Source organism: Asterias rubens, chromosome 5, assembly GCF_902459465.1.
Source record: "Asterias rubens chromosome 5, eAstRub1.3, whole genome shotgun sequence".
Lineage (NCBI taxonomy): Eukaryota > Metazoa > Echinodermata > Asteroidea > Forcipulatida > Asteriidae > Asterias > Asterias rubens.
In genome coordinates, this window is record NC_047066.1 from 4,633,740 (window position 1) to 4,651,131 (window position 17,392).

General features: G+C 39.2%; 2 protein-coding genes across 2 annotated transcripts in view; one reads left to right on the forward strand and one right to left on the reverse strand.

Annotated features, from left to right (window-relative positions):
* The window catches only part of LOC117290438 (replication protein A 70 kDa DNA-binding subunit-like), a 27,863-nt gene extending 19,870 nt beyond the window's left edge, over positions 1 to 7,993 (forward strand). Inside the window, exons 11-16 of the mRNA XM_033771851.1 lie at positions 46 to 178; positions 2,362 to 2,424; positions 2,968 to 3,081; positions 4,937 to 5,044; positions 5,746 to 5,832; positions 6,119 to 7,993. Of these exons, the coding sequence (XP_033627742.1) occupies positions 46 to 178; positions 2,362 to 2,424; positions 2,968 to 3,081; positions 4,937 to 5,044; positions 5,746 to 5,832; positions 6,119 to 6,223 (610 nt within the window). The 3' untranslated portion in view covers positions 6,224 to 7,993. The remainder of the gene's footprint in view (positions 1 to 45; positions 179 to 2,361; positions 2,425 to 2,967; positions 3,082 to 4,936; positions 5,045 to 5,745; positions 5,833 to 6,118) is intronic.
* On the reverse strand, positions 7,161 to 17,392 carry LOC117290439. Its single transcript, XM_033771852.1, has 10 exons — positions 16,830 to 17,392; positions 16,167 to 16,214; positions 15,792 to 15,981; positions 14,943 to 15,166; positions 14,039 to 14,188; positions 13,180 to 13,343; positions 11,589 to 11,662; positions 10,583 to 10,737; positions 9,622 to 9,708; positions 7,161 to 9,326 (listed from the first exon to the last, which is right to left on the reverse strand). Exons 1-10 carry the CDS (start codon positions 16,914 to 16,916, stop codon positions 9,228 to 9,230), a joined length of 1,278 nt encoding a protein of 425 aa, XP_033627743.1. The 5' UTR covers positions 16,917 to 17,392; the 3' UTR covers positions 7,161 to 9,227.

The window sequence follows — 17,392 nt, forward strand, 5'->3', positions numbered from 1 at the left end:
GGTGAAATCGCAAGTTCTAATTGTATTGTTAATTTTCTTGTAAAGGTTTGACAAGGTTGGCCGTACGCAGGATGTCCAGTCCATCTCTGGACAGAGGATGGGCGGGGGAGGTGGGGCTAACGCCAAATGGTTGACCCTAGAAGAGGTCGTCTCACAGAACCTTGGACAAGGAGAAAAGGTAAGCTTAGAGAATACTAAGGGAGGGCTGGGAATATAAATAAGTATGACAAATTGGCACCAGGGCCTGATTTCATAGAGCTGCTTACAGCTTAATAGTTTTCCGCTTAGCAGTAATAAGCAGGATACCAGTCAAAAATTTTACACATGACATGGTAGCCTGGCTGGTGACCATATTCTGGTTAGCATAATTTTTTATTTTTTTTGCTGAGCTACTTTTTGTGCTTAAGCAGCTGTATGAAATTGGGCCCTGGTTTCATTTTCATAGAGCTGCTTAACCTTAAAGGCACTGTACACTATTGGTAATTACTGAAAAAAATAGTTAGCATAAAAACTTACTTGGTCATGAGAAATGGAGAGCTGTTGATAGTATAAAACATTTTCAGAAACGGCTCCCTCTGAAGTAACACAGTTTTTGAAAAAGAAGTAATTTATCACTAAAATATTTGAAATGAATTCCAGACCTCAGCTGAGGTTTCGAACTCGAGGCATCTGAAAGCACACAACTTGGGTGACAAGGGTGTTTTACATGATGTGAGAAGACTAGTCTTTGACAATTACTAAAGGTGTCCAGTGCCTTTAAGCACAAAGCAATTATGCCTAAGTAGCTCTATGCAATTGGGATCTGATCTTGAGTACAAAGTATCTTGTTGCTCATGTGATTCTTGTTTGCATACAATGTGCCTTTGTTTTATTTAAGTTGTTTTTACCATTTATAATTTTTTTTTTTTTTTGCATAATGAAATCATCCGAATTTCTTTGTATTTCCCCTTGTAGTCAGCTCCTTCTCTTTCATAATGCATTTCATTTTGCATTTCATGGTAATATTGACTAATTACCCCTACATTGGTTTGCTCATGATCCATTATTTTGCATTTTTCTTTTCCCAATCAAGTTCTTGAATGTCTATGGTTTAAATATATATTTCTGGCTGTGGCTGCTGAATGCGCCGAAGCACCTTGTAAACCCATATAAGGTGCTACATAATTGAGTCTCAGAATTAATAACTTCAATAATCTATCCTTCTGTAAAAAAGTATTAAGCGCCTTGAGTATCTTGCTGGTAGATATGTGCGCTAAATAAGATTTTGATGTTATTATATTATGATTGTGTTTTGAGTTTGAATATTTTTCCTTCGTTTTCACCGATACAGGATGTAAATGTTGAATGTGATTGATTTGAATTATGTGTAAAATAAATAATTTGATTGTGATTATTATGCATACATGGATATTAAGTAGGAGAACCTTTAGAGAACACCACTTGGTTGAGCCTTAGGTTTGTTCAGTTGTTTCTTTTAAAGGCAGTGGACACTATTGGTAGTTACTCAAAATAAATACAAACTTATTTGGTAATAAGCAATGGAGTGTTGAAAACTTTGTGAGAAACGGCTCCCTCTGAAGTAACATAGTTTTTGAGAACGAAATAATTTTCCACGAATTTGATTTCGAGACCTCAGAATAAGATTTTGAGGTCTCTAAATCAAGCATGTGAAAGCACACAACTTCGTGTGACAAGGGTGTTTTTTCTTCCATTATTATCTCGCAACTTTGACGACCAATTGAGTTCAAATTTTAACAGGTTTGTTATTTTATGCATATGTTGAGATACACCAAGTGAGAAGACTGGTCTCTTCGACAATTACCAATAGTGTTCAGTGCCTTTAATGTCTTTAACCTCTGTGGACCCCCCCCTAGACCAGATATGTGGATTGTGTTTTCAGTTCCTGCCTGATTGCATGTGTGTTTCCCAATTTGTGGTTTTCCTCCCACATTTAAAACTGAACGCATATTCTTGTTTTGCTACTTATGCTGTTATTTGTCAATGTGCTGTTGGATGTGTAGGCCTAGTGAAATATATCAATATTTAAAATAATTATAGTAATTGTTTTATGTTTTTTCAAATTTTAAAGTCGCATATGATATCATTGTATGTATTGTTCTTGACTTGCCTGTTCAATTTACTTTTCAACAAGTCTAAATTTGTCTGACAACAAGTAAAAATTAGATATGTAAATCTATTAACTTTTGTTCTGCCTGTTGAATCTGCCATTTGTACTATTTAAGATATGCTATTTTATGAAGTACAATTCGATGCAATGTTGCCTCTGGCAAACAGTTTGAATAATTATAAAGAAAATGATAATAAAATATATAATTAATGTACATATTTTTTTAATTACAGCCTGACTACTTCACCACAAAGGGGACGATCATCTTCATGAAGAAGGATAACAGCATGTACACGGTGAGTTTTCCAAAAAACACTAATTGACAACAAATCGGTTAAAAAGTGTTAATTGAAGGACTGGGTTTTAGAGAATATTAGGGAGATAGCAGAACACAGCTAAGTGTAAAATGAATATTTGACGCCCTAAGTTTTTCCTTTTATTTCAGCCTACTACATATATCAGGGATGTTGTTTTCACAGTTTTTCAAAGAATATATTTGTTTTTTTATCCCCCCCCCCCCCAATTTTTTAAATTTTATTTTTTGTTAAAGATCAAATTCTGAAAGAAATGAAAATATAACATATAAAAACCTTATTGACCTTTGAACATATGTATCGCTTTTCTTCCCACATATAAAAACACAGTTTCGTTTTTTTACTTAATTCTTAGGACCCACTCACCAACAATTTAAAATAAAAGAAAATCAAAATGTCTAAACAGTGACCACAACAATTTGCTCAACTACAGGAACAGTCCGAGAATAGTGATTATGCATAGCCGCATTTTCCTCTCTCTGTGTCAATGTTTAAAGTTTGTTGTATTTTTCTTTCTTTCTTCAGGCGTGTTCATCGTCGGAATGCAATAAGAAAGTCACTGATAATGGGGATGGAACGTACCATTGTGAGAAGTGTGCCAAGGATTACCCTGGTTTCCAGTATAGACTACTGCTTTCTGTAAGTATCACCCCAAACAAACAAAAACATTTTGGAAGCGTTCATTTTCTGTCCATAACCGAGAAATATTATAAAAATCCCTGAATCGCTTCATATTATTGTTGATTTTGTGATTATATTATTAGTAAAGTTGTGAGGGGCCTTTCTGAAATCTTAAAACCAATAAGTCAGCTTGTTATAAATTATTCATTTTGGTTTTTACCCGTATACACCGATGCCTGTTAGCACTGTATACTCGGTACTTACCCGAGTTCTGTGAACAAAAAATCACAGGCATATTACTCGGGTGGGATTGAACCCAAGACCTTAGCAATTCTAGAGCAGTGTCATACCAACTATACCACCGACATTGCCCGGTGGCTAGAGGCATTTTGAATCCTATGTTTTAGCAGCGGGTACTGCAAACCATTTATTAAATGTTAAGTTTACATCGGGAATAAAGAATATTCACAGAACTCGGGTAAGTACTGGGTATACAGTGCTAACACACATCGGTGTATATGGTTAAAGGCAGTGGACACTATTGGTAATTACTCAACATAATTATTGGCATAAAACCTTTCTTGGTGACGAGTAATGGGGAGAGGTTGATGGTATAAAACATTGTGAGAAACGGCTCCCTCTGAAGTGCCATAGTTTTCGAGAAAGAAGTAATTTTCCATGAATTTGATTTCGAGACTTCAGATTTAGAACTTTTAGAAATCAACCATCTAAATGCACACAACTTCGTGTGACAAGGGTGTTTTTTCTTTCATTATTATCTCGCAAGTTCGATGACCAATTGAGCTCAAATTTTGACAGCTTTGTTATTTTATGCATATGTTGAGATACACCAACTGTGAAGACTAGTCTTTGACAATTACCAATAGTGTCCACTGCCTTTAAAAACCAAAATGAATGTTCTTTATCCCCGATGCAAATTTAACATTTAATAAATTGTTATAAATTGTAAGGAAATCGAAAGATTTTACTTCATGCTCGGAGCAAACAAGGACCTGGGACCAATTTCAAAGCGCTGCTTAGCGGCCGATTTTGTGCTTACTGTGCGATTTCCATTTCATAGCGCTGCTAACTGTAAGCACACGAAAGGCATGCTAACCTTCCGGTGCTTACCGCACAAAAATATATGGCGTCACAATGCAAATCCATGGTAAACGTGCAATGTGGCTGCCCAATATTTCTGCTAACTTGATTTCATGCGTTATTTAAGAATGGTTTTATTATTATTATTATTATTATTATTATTATTATTATTATTATTATTATTAATATTAATAATACACATGTTTTTTTTAAGCCGATAACCCATTTCTGGTACGCATAATTGTTTTAGCAGCTCTTTTAAATTGGGCACAGGTTTAAGTGTTTGCTTCATTATTTTTAAAGATTATTTTAAGTACAATTCTAAAGTGAAGCTGCTTACTATGGACTCGGACAGGTCTTTTCTACTAATTTATTATTATTTGTTTACATGATCTTCCCGTGAAGGGAACTCTGCAAACTCCCACAAGGGAATATTAACACCTTTTTTCAATTTTTTTTTTCATGCAAGTCGCCAGACAGGCCACTTCAAGGTGTGGGCTACAATTATTTTTTTCCAAAGGCCCTTGCCACGTACTCCTAGGGCTGAAACAGGGTTACCCCTTTTACAGTCCATACGGGCGCTATGATTATGAGTTGCACAAATTAGGAAATTGTAATTCAGTTACTAGACGACAATATTTGAGTCTAGTAGTCATTGTGAAATCAGCGGATAGCTCGGTAGGATTCGAACCCACAACTTTGTAATTGCAGGTCCTGCAATGTCTCTCTTGTTTTGCAATCATTTTTTTCTTCTTCCTTTTTTCGGCAACAGGCCAACATTGCGGATGCCACCAACACACAATGGACAACCATGTTCCAGGATACAGCAGAGCAGGTTCTCGGGAAAACGGCGGACGAACTGGGGGCACTCCGAGATACGGTTTGTATTAATTCAATTAAACCGTAGCAGTGTCCAAGGCCAATTAAAAAAAAAGAAAAAAGAAAAAAAAACCAGCCCAACTGCAAGGTCGGGGCAGAATTTTTCTCGAAGGCCGTTTAGAAAGACGGGGTCAAAACCTCGTTCAAAGCGTCAGGCCAATAACATTTGAGGGTGGTGGGCTGAGCACGGAACTCAAGCTCTTGTGAATCATTTCAGCAGAGTGTGGGTTCGGGAGTTGTGACACTTGTGTCCCTGAGCAAGACACTTAACTATAATTGCTTCTCTCCACCCAGTGGTAAATGGGTACCTGTGAGGGCAGAGATGGTTCTTGTGATTGATTTAGCCGAGTAGCATATTTGTTGCACAGGCTGTATGCTCCCCAGGGAGCTGAGATGGTTTCAGGAATGGTTGAAGGGCCAGTGATCAGGGGTAATAATGTTGGAAGCGCTTTGAGACAGATGCCCTACAGGTGTAAAAGTGTTATATAACTGGTTATTATTATAATATTTTTTTTGGGCATTTATAATTATTGTTGTAACCTAACCAAGGGTGATTGGGTGTGCTCCTTCGTAGAGCAAAATGTAAAGTAAAATTAAGTATTGTCATCCACGACTCTGGTTAAATGCAAAAGTTCCAATCATTTATTTTGAAGTGCTAGTTTGACTGATTTTCTGCAAAATATTGGTTTGTTCTACACGCAGGATGAAATTGGTTACAACAATGTCTTTGAAGCGGCTGCCTTTGAGACATTTGTTTTCCGGATGCGCATCAAGATGGAAACATATAATGTAAGTAGAACTAAACTCCCCCCTCCATGAGTCAAATAATAACGTATTCTTGAATTGTTGTTGAATTTAGAGGAGCGCTTTCTACATTTTCTAATATTGGTTTTTGTTTGGCTGTTATTATTTTTTGCACTCTGATTTGGAAAATTCAGAGAAAACAATTTTTGTGAACATTTCAGCATAAACTGACTTTTCCATATTTGATAATTTGGGCTAAAATTTTGTAGGATTTTTAAAAAGTGTTGAAGGAACTTAAAAGGAGCGTTATCTTTCTGTTATCTCTACGCAGGAGGAGGCTCGACTAAAGTGTACATGTGCTGGTATCCAACCAATTGACAACAAGGAACTCTCCAAGAAACTCATCACAGACATCAGAGCTCTGGCTGCAGCCTAAACTCACCATCCTGTCCCATCAGAGCTCTGGCTGCAGCCTAAACTCACCATCCTGTCCCATCAGAGCTCTGGCTGCAGCCTAAACTCACCATCCTGACCCATCAGAGCTCTGGCTGCAGCCTAAGCTCACCATCCTGACCCATCAGAACTGTGGCTGCAGCCCAAACTCACCATCCTGACCCATCAGAGCTCTGGTTGCAGCCTAAACTCACCATCCTGACCCATCAGAGCTCTGGCTGCAGCCTAAACTCACCATCATGACCCATCAGAGCTCTGGCTGCAGCCTAAATTCACCATCCTGACCCATCAGCTCTGATCACAGCCTTCACTCTGATCACAGCCTTCACCATCAGAGCTTTTGTCGCTGGCAAAACTCTCCATCCCGACCTATCCGAGCTCTCGCCACAGCCTTAACCTTCCTTCTTGACCAATCAGAGCTCTTACCTGACATATTATTAGAGCTGTCACCGTGGCTTAAACTCTCCATTCGGACCCATCATACTTATCATACCGATGAATCAAGGCCTATGTATATCTTTCTCCATTACTGTTGTGCACACGTCCTTGGATTTTAAACTGTTTGTATTGATAAATGGTTTATTAAAAATCTAGCAGCACTAAGACTGAATTACAATGTTTACAGAATTTAAAAACATTGTAACAATAACAAATCGTTAAATGTGTACAATGCAAAGTCAACAAGGAAACTTTGAGAGAGTTTCTGGAAAACAAATGTCCTTCAATACGTTTCCTGATCAGAATGAAATGTGTTCGCAGACCAGTGCAAAGTGTCTAGTTATAGTTGTTTTAAAAGTTACTTTTCACTTTGACTCGACATACAGGGGTAATCAACTATTTTCTACCACTTTTTATACTACAATGTTTGGCCTAAGAAAAGTCCATGTGGCTGCACCAAGCAAGATTTTTTTTGGAAACACTTTTTGTAGAATGTATCTTTCAAAAGGTTTTGATGTAAGCTTATGTATTTTCCATGTACATGTACTGTTTACTTAATAGAATGATCAAGGGTAAGTCTTACACAATTACCAAAGCATGATTTAATACTCCCAAGTTAATTCTTTTTGGCACTTTCTGAGTTTTTGCGCAGGTGGGGGGGGGGGGGCAGAGCTGTGTTTTGGGAGATTTGCAAAACTTAAGATTTTTCGGTCAGTTAAAATGCATGTAGGCCTATGTACACAGGGTGCCAAACTAAACTGCACATTGGGTTGTGTTATATTTTATTTGGGGTTAGGGTTATTATGGGGTTAAAGGGGTTACATGTGGAATTGTGGTAACCCCCCCCCCCCCCCTTACCCTACACCCTACGGTAGGGTGTGGGGGGGGTACCCTCTGCCCCAATATTTCAGGCATGGACTGTACTACATTTATACCAAAAATGGCGCCCAGAAAAGAAAACTGGTTCCCCATAATACACAAAATACAGTTGAATATTATTTCGTTTTTCCTTTGTATTTTCATACTGCATGAAATAAATTTTCTTCAGTACATCCTTTTGTCTCACTGGGTATAATTTTGTGCGCTAAAAATATCAAGTCTTTCATAAATAATATAGAACATAATGTAAATTGGTAATATCAAAAATTGCACAGGTTTGGTATTGGTGAGCTTAGAATATCCAAAGCCTTGCAAAATATTCCATTCAGGCTGATGGCATGGGCCCTTACCAGGGATGAGATTTATCAGACTTTTATCTGAATTCAGACTTTTTAAGTCTGCCTTGTAAAGAAAATCAGCCATTACTTTTTCCATATTAAATAACAAAATCCTGCTCTTTGATCTACTTCTCTAGTGCTGAGAACACTGTTCCTAAAAGCTCAGTCGAATCTATAACTCCAGGGGTTACCAGACAGCTGGAAAAAGCTATAATTTCAACATACAGCAGAATTTGGCTCCTAGTTTCAGGCCTTTTTGTGAGCAATGACTCTCATCCCTGCCTTACTCCTAGTGTATTTCACACGAGTTAGCAGGGAGTTTGGCTTGTGCACAAGCGTACTCTTGCGCTAGCTTACTTGCGCTACAAGCAGAATGTGGTGATCATAAGCGCAGAATTCGACAGTGAGCAGAGCCATGAAAATTTGGCCCTGTAATATGGCATCCAATGGAAGGCTTATGGCCTTGAACCCCAACCATAATCTTCAATAATAACCATCAGGCTCCCCTATGAAGTTCCCAGATACAAACTCTCTTGGGGTGTGCCTGCAGTTTTTCCCATGCTGGCTCTATTACCTGGAACAGTCTTCCACTTTCCCTTCGTCAAGCCTCATCAGCTAGTTCTTTCAAAAAATTACTCGACACCTATTCGGGAGAGTACTGAGTATACAGTGCTTAGGCCAGGTCCGAAACGGCGACTTTGGCTGTAGCTTCGGCTAGATTGCCCGCATCGGCCTTTGATCTAGCCGTAGCTGTAGCCGAAGTCACCTATTCGGACACGGCCTTACACACATCGATGTACGGGTAAAACCAAATAACATTATTTATCCCCGATGCAAATTTTACATCTATCAAAACCTATTTCTTTCAAACTCTGATCCAAATTAGTTCATTTTTTTCTGCTCTTTGCTTTTGCATATTGTCGAGTGTCGGGGAGTGATGGATTTTGTGCCCCACTGTCGATATTATTATAGCCACCAGTGCATAGACTTTGTTCTGCAAAGCAATCATTAGTCCAAAGAAAACCAATCGTCCTAATCTGGGTGGTTCACAATACAGTAATTGTTTGGGAATAACCACATTCATTTGTCAAATCTCATCCTTGTTGCATGCAAATAAAGCGGCAAGGTATTATATCTCTGCTGTGTTTATGGCATGAGATAGTACTGTTCATGAGGCCAGTGAATGTTTTCTACATTATGTCAGTCGGTCATTTTAATAAACAATGACCGCTAATAAGTAAATTGTAGAATTGTCCACATTCAAGATGACCTAATTTCACTCCAGCAGTATCTTTCTTGCTCCATGTTGCTATGAAGCCTAAGATGACGGCTTCAGTCTCTGGCGAATTGTTCTGCATGATTGACTTTGACTCCGCCCCATTCAAGTAGCATCTTGTCTGGACTGTCATCCCACTGTCCAGGCAGCTTCACCTGCGGATTAACAAGACGTTAAAAATTAAGCCTTCGAGAAAGACTCTACCAGGGTCGAAACGTGAGGCCATTAACTATTTTTTGCATTTTATACTCTCGGTCCATTTGGTTGGTAAGTTATTTGCAACAGCTAATTTTATTTTCTCAAAAATTAAAAGTGTTTACAAAGGTACAAATCTATGAAGTACCATTTATTTTCCTAGATGCAACTTTTCTGAAACCACATTCTTTTACCCCAAAAATCTGTTTTTCCTTCCCCTGCCTCAAAATTCAAGCCCTGTTCTAAGAAACTTACCTTAGCCGCTCTCTCTGCATCTTTTGTTTCCATCTTCTTTTGCTTTGCTTGAGCCACTCTTGTTCCTGAATCTCCACAGCCCCAAACCTGTTCAATTCACATTTTGTAACAATTATTACACATTCTAACTCATTTCTACCTTGCATTAAAGGAACATTACAGAATTGGTTTTGCTAGCGAAAAAGTTGCTGGTAGTGTAAACACTTCATGTAACCACCATATATATAAACTGAAAAACCTGTAGAAGTTTGAGATCGATCAGCTATCTGGGTCACGAGAGAACGTTGAAAAAACGATTACAAATTTTGCATTGCACCGATGCCAAACAAAAATGAATAAAACGCTCCCTGAGTGATAAACTCCAAACGCGAAATTAGATTATTTATTTCTCATCAAAAATGAAACTTCAGACAGTAATATTTCAAGGGATGTTCTCTACTATCATCATCAACATTAGACTGTAAGTTTGAAGTTTTATGTAAACCTGTGATCTTCCTGATTTTTGTTTCTTACCAATTCTGTAACGTTCCTTTAAGAAGCAATTATTTCATGTTGGAGGGAACCTTTGAGACAGAAGATTGACGGAAATGTGGATGGAATGTCCTCCAATGAAAAAGTTGTTTCACACACACAGGTTTACAAGGTGCTGTGGTGCAATATGCTGCCAATCAAACCAGGAACTCCTCCTCCTTTTGATAAGTGCACTGGGTTCTTTTACGAGCGTTACACATCACACAGGACCAACGGCTTTACGTCCCAACCAAGGATAAAGAATCATCGTTGAGTGTCTTGCTTAAGGACACGGGTGTCATGACTGGGATCTGAACCAACACTCAGAATTACCAGGGCTTGAGTCTGGTGCTCTTAACCGCTTGGCCATGACAAGCCACCATGTGTAGCATTCAACTAATATGCGTAACTGTCACTATGCTGTAAATGTAGTTGATCAACTTATGCTTACCTCCAGAGTGTGGATTGATCCACTGGTATAGTTATGCTCCACAACGTCCAGCCCTTCTTTGAGTTTCAACACTCTGTGTTTACTATTCCGTCCGATGCTGATACCACGTGGGATGTTCCGCGAACGATCATTGAAAAGTATCATACTGTCGCCCTCTGGAAATCAAACAGCGAGATGCAAATTAAGAAAACCCCCACATGGTCATGTTTTACTTTAGCCAAGGAAGCGGAAATGGAATATGAAGACTGAAAGGGTAGACTGTCTTTCTCCACAGATGGCTCTATTTAATTCAGTTTCATTTAGTGGTCCATAGACCACTTGCAATGCTGCCAGAATCTAAAAAAGCGCCATTCCCGGGGCCAAAAGGAGGCAGATCATTGGATGATGGCTGTTCTTTGTGCGTGGCTTCAGCGTACCTGGTAGCAGTTATCTAATTATCATTTACAAATTGACCGCAATTGTTTAGTTAATTTTAACATTTTAAATTAATAATAATAACAATAATAAGACTTGTAATGCGCACGTATCCACCCTGCTGGGTGTTCAAGGCGCAGTAAAAAACCAACAACAAAAACAAAACAAAACAAAGAAAAACAGACACAACAAAATTAGTCCTTGTAAACCTGTGACATAAGATAAGTTATGAGAAGAGATTTGAATGTTGTGGTACAAAGACAAGATCTAAGATTAAGTGGTAGATAGTTCCAGATGCGTGGCGCAGCTGAAGAAAAAGACCTGTCTCCCCATGAGTGTTGAGACTTGGGTTCAATGAGAAGAAGCATGGAACTTGATCAAAGATTTCTTGATGGAGTGTAAACTTGAAGAAGTTCAGAAATATAATGGGGAGCCTTGCCATTAAGTGCTTTGTGGACAATGAGCATCAGCTTGAAGATGATTCGTTGAGAGATAGGGAGCCAGTGTAGTTGTTTCAGAATGGGGGTGATGGAACAGGATTTCTTATGGACATTGTCACAATGCGGGCAGCAGTATTTAACAAGCAACTTACCCTCAAGTTTCTTAACATCTGGTGAAAGTCTCATCACACAACAGCTACTGCCTCCCCAAGACTGTGTCCCCTCCCTTCATGGAGAAATTAAAAACCAGTGTAATCATTGTAATTATTATTCATTTTTTGGTAACGAAGCAAACAACTCCTCAAAGCTAAATTACATCTGGGTTATACTGCAAGTGTGAAGCGAATTTTGTTGACACAATAATCGGTGGGTTCAATCCCCAAGTCGTGACACTTGTGTCTTTAAGCAAGACACTTAATCATTGCTTCGTCCTTCGGATGGGATGTAAAGCCGTTGGTCCCTTGTGTTGTGTAACGCATGTAAAAGAACCCAGTGGACTTATCAAAAAAAGAGAAGGGGTTTTGCCCCGGTGTTCCTGCCTATAAGGTGCTACATAATTTGGTCTCAGAATTCATAACATATCTTTCTGTATACATGTATCTCGGCACCTTTAGTACCTTGTTGGTAGATACGTGCGTTATATAAGACTTCAATATTTTTATTTTTATTTTTTCAATTGTGACACAAGAAAACTCGCTTCGCAGGAGGTTTGAGCTGGGTTTGAATCACATCAGCTTGGTAGCCCGAGGAAACCTTTTCAATGGCTTTTGCTGTTGACACAATTGTAAGAACCATCAGGGTTGGGATTCAAACTCAAAGGCCTTGAATTTCATTCTTGAAGGGGCCCAGCAATTTTCCTCTGGTAAGGGGCACTGCAAAAGGAGGGCACCATGGCAGTTGCTGTGGGTTATTTCGAGGCCTGCCCATATGTTTGATTCTGTCACCATACCTAAACGTTATCCTAACCTCTAGTCTGTTTCTAGTACCACTGCATTAGTATTGGAACTTTGCAAAGGGCCAGCAAAAGCACAGGGCACCATGGCAGTTGCTGTGGGTGCCATGGGTTATTTCGAGGCCTGCCCATATGTTTGATTCTGTCACCATACCTAAATGTTATCCTAACCTCTAGTCTGTTTCTAGTACCACTGCATTAGTATTAGAACTTTGCAAAGGGCCAGCAAAAGCACAGGGCACCATGGCAGTTGCTGTGGGTTATTTCGAGGCCTGCCCATATGTTTGATTCTGTCACCATACCTAAATGTTACCCTAACCTCCAGTCTGTGTCTAGTACCACTGCATTAGTATTAGAACTTTGCAAAGGGCCAGCAAAAGCACAGGGCACAATGGCAGTTGCTGTGGGTGCCATGGGTTATTTCGAGGCCTGCCCATATCTTTGATTCTGTCACTACACACCTAAATGTTACCCTAACCTCCAGTCTGTGTCTAGTACCACTGCATAGTAATAGAACTTTGCAAAGGGCACCATAGCAGAAGCACAGGGCACCATGGCAGTTGCTGTGGGTTATTTCGAGGCCTGCCCATATGTTTGATTCTGTCACCATACCTAAATGTTACCCTAACCTCCAGTCTGTGTCTAGTGCCACTGCATTAGTATTAGAACTTTGCAAAGGGCACCATAGCAGAAGCACAGGGCACCATGGCAGTTGCTGCCATGGGTTATTTTGAGGCCTGCCCATATCTTTGATTGTGTCACCACAAAAAAACCTTACTGTTGAACCCTACCTCCATTCTGTGTCTAGAGCCACTGCGTATGTATACCCCTCATCACAGCTGAGCAGCATGAGGGTAGGACCCCTGTAGCCAAAGACGTGATGCTGAAGTCTGTTCATACTCAATCCGTGGTCCTGACTACTGTACAGTAATGTCCAGAAGCCGTTATCGGAATTCTACACACAGCAGAACACAATTCAATGTTTATTAATTGTCCACAAAATGGAAATTTGCTTTTTTGAACAGTAAAAACTAGTTATAAAATTTACAGAAAAACAAATTATGCTGAAGTACACCAATATTTACACTATGAAACTTTAAACTGGATTTATACAAGGGCATATCCAACAAATTATGTGGAACATTCAAAACAAATTGGTTATTTTTACAAAACGATTTCCATCTAGTTTGTTGATTTTGCAACAGGGATAAAGAGTATAATTTGTTTTGATTACCCTTAAACAAAGTGAACTCAGTAAAGCAAATACTCAGTAATTTCCCAAGTTCTATGAAAAAAAACTCACAGACAAATCACTCAGGTGTAGTTCGAACCAATGACCTTAGCAGTGTGTCTGCAACGATTAAGGAGATGTTATTTTTGCATCGAGGATAAAGAATACAATTTGTTTGTTTACCCTTACACCAATGTCTTCTGAGCATCTAGACAACAGTTTGGGGTTGAGTTTAAATTTTCAACGTGTTCCCTGAGTATCAAAATTGAATGATTGTAGGTTCTCGTAAAAAAAGAAGAAGGAAGTCTAGCTGTTTTTCCCCCCGCCAGGCTGAGTTTGGTTTTCATTGCTCTGGGAAGCACAAAATTGCCAGACAAAAACCTTTATCAAGATGGTGCTAGTGTCAAACCAATGCTTACTTCTGTTGTTCCATTGGAATTCTGTTTGGTCTGGTTCCTAGGGTTCCTCAGGAAGACACTGGATAGAGATGATTGAAGGATCCACCACCATGACTTGCATAACAATCGTCCTCCAACTGCGTCAGCAATATCCACCGAAGATAGGGATTTCTATGTGAAAAGAATGATTGATTTCATCAGTCGAGCTATTAACTCCTTCAAAGCAAGTGGACAATTTCACTCCCAGTTAATCTGCCACAAATGTTTGCAATGGAAATTAATCTGCACCCAAACCCCACCATCACCACCACCAATCCAACTCTGTGTGAAAGGGTTTCATTCAAAGGTTGACTTTGGGCAGTAGGTTAGGGATAACTACTTTTTAGAATTATTGTTACTGCATAATGCACTTGTAATTGAAGTCGGTCAAAACACGAGAACATTTCCAGGCATAGCAATAGTTTGTACTGAGTTTTTCAATTGTCAATGCCACAGCTGAAAACCCCCCAAAACAAGCCAATCAGGTGATCAGCTGACAGCTGCATGCTTGTATGTTTTTCAGTAACTATGACAACAAAGAGGGTGTAAAACAATGAAACAGTCAATTGGCAGAGAGATGGCTGTTCTAGCTTGAGATCTCATCTTCTAAAAAGGTTTGATCTAAACTTTTTTAGTGATTGGCCAGTAGAACCTGTTAGCTTGTCAATTCACTAGTTGCTCAGTTTTTTTCACCAAGTCAAAATTTCAAATGACTTTTAACTGATCCTTGTGTGTTTTACCAGGCACTTGGCCAGCGGACCACTGTTGAGGAAGAACATTTTTGCTTGTGTCTTCGCTTCTCTCCAATGTTCCTCTTCAGTGTACACACTTCTCTGTAAACATTGACAACCTCAACTTCCTAAGCTACAACTTCTAGAAACCCCACCTCTTCTCCTCGAAGCCATCCTACAAGACACTTGTGCATTCCAGTGAAGAGTTCTGGACAGTTGTCATCAATCCAGTCTGCAGCAGATGAACGCTGACCCTTTGAGGTCAGCAAGGTCGCTAAAGTGTTGATGACCCTGTCATCATCCACGCTGTGTTGGGAGAAAGAAGTACCAGAGCTGACCAGGAAGAGGCGGAGAGAAGACTGGAGGAGACACGTCACATCTGGGATAGAAATGAACAAAGAAAGAGAAACTTCATTTATGTTTTGTCGGATGAAATATTCTTCAAAATATCTCTGAAGAAATTATCTTTGGTGGTTGGGTTGGAGTAGTGATATCGTTCCTCATCTTCCACCTCTAAGACCCTCTGCATACTTTCTATCAGATTAGTTTTGGCATAATGTTGGCACTCTCCTTATTTTATCACCTTTGTCATTTAGAAATAGGTCTAGAACTCTCTTTAGGAGTAACTAATTAAAAAGGCCAGTTCCTAAGTTAGGACAGGTACTTCCTCCTTTTCTTGAGATAAGACTAGTCTCATCTCTTTGTGAAATTCACCGGAGGAAATATTTAGGATTATAACAAACTTCTTGCTTGTTCTGTATTCTGGTTGGCTGAAACACGGTCATGAACTAGGTCCCTCTTCTGGTCCCTCGGGGGGAATAGACACACACTATTTAGCTCATTGCCAACTTGGGTCAATTTCACAAAGATGATCCTAAACGTGGGACTAGTCCTAGACGACTCATTAGGAGTTATTCAAAACTTAAGGCTATTCCTAAGTTAGGACATGTAACTCCTTCTAATAAACTCAAGATAAGATTAAGAAGAAACTGAACACTCCACACCTTGATGGTTAAGAGAAGCATGACCACAGAACACCTCGATATATGTTCTGCTCTGAACAGAAGTTGAAGTCAGAGTCAAGATCTTTGACAATGAGTCCGAGCAGTCTCGCTTTTTTAGCTCCGATCCAGATGGGCTCATATGACTAAAGAGTTTCTCTGCAAGTGTTTGACCGGCTGAGGGAAAATAACTCTGTGTGAGTTTCAAAGAAAACAAAGGAGTTAGTGGAGTTTGAAACATAAACAACTTTAGTTAGAGAAATCTAAAGAAATGTAAAACCTGTGTACCTTTTTTCTTTAGTAAAATACCCCCAAAACAACAACAATTGACTGCTTAACTTTAAATGATGTTAAAAACTGAAAGTGACATATACTTACTATGAACTTATCTTTGCTCACATGGTCACTACCATCTTGTGAAACTGCCTGTAAATTGTTGGAAGTAAATACACAACACAATTTATTTTAAAAACAAGTTAAAAGCATAACTTTTCGTATGGCACCACCACTTTTTCACTCATTTTTACAAAAAGGGATATCTCTTTGAGGTAAATTAGATACTATATTATTTCATATCGAATGAAAAAATGGTGGCGACATACGGAAACTTTTCCCTAAAAACTAATACAAAAGTGCTTCTATAGGCCAAGGCATGTGGAAATACCATCAAAAGTATTTCCGCTGCATTCTATATTCCGAGTCTAAATCTTGTGTGTATAGATGGCAAAGCATCATAAAATAATGTAATGGAGACATCACACCAAATTTGTGTATAGTCTAGAAGACAATGAAGAAACTATTTCAGCTTGAGACATTGGTTTTGTGGAGGAAAACCCCTTTATGTAGGGAAAACCCATGGTGCAGTCAGGTTGGGAAGTCTAACAAACCCAATCCACGTGCAAGGCTCAAGTCCGGGAATAGAACTGGGGTCCGCAGAGGTGAAAAGCAGGGACAGAAATCACTGAGCCAACCTGACTGCTATGATAGTATTACTATTTTAATACATAACTAATTATATTAAGCCTGCACTTAGTAACTTACAGATAAAAAGTGAGCCAGTGGTCCATTTCGTTCTCCTGATGATGAACTTGAAGAATTTCCTTTCTGACTCGATTCTTGGCCTCCCATTTTGTGGATTTTGTGGTAGTTAACGCACGACACCTCAATCAATGTTGCCGGAGTGTAGTCCTCTCTGTAGACTGTGTAGTGGTATCATGGGTAGTGGTACGAATGGTACACCAGTCTCCGTTATGGATGCACTGTCCTGCTACTTGGCAACTTGCTAATGCTAGTGCTAGCGGCCTCCACTAAATACAGTAAGGCTAGTGAGTAGTGAGTCAAGTGGTGAGTGGCAGTTTACTGAGACAAGCATGCGCTGAGTGAGTGCAGTACTGCACACTATTGAGTTGACCAGTTGACAATATCAATCATATTATACACAGCAAAAACCACTATTACCATACCGTTGCTAAACTTAAAATTCACATACGTTATTTATATAACCATAAGCGCCGACTAAAACCAAAACTGAGTATAGGGGAAACCACTTGGCTTATGATCGTCATCGCCACAAATCTACGCGCTATTGTTTAGTCATCATTCAG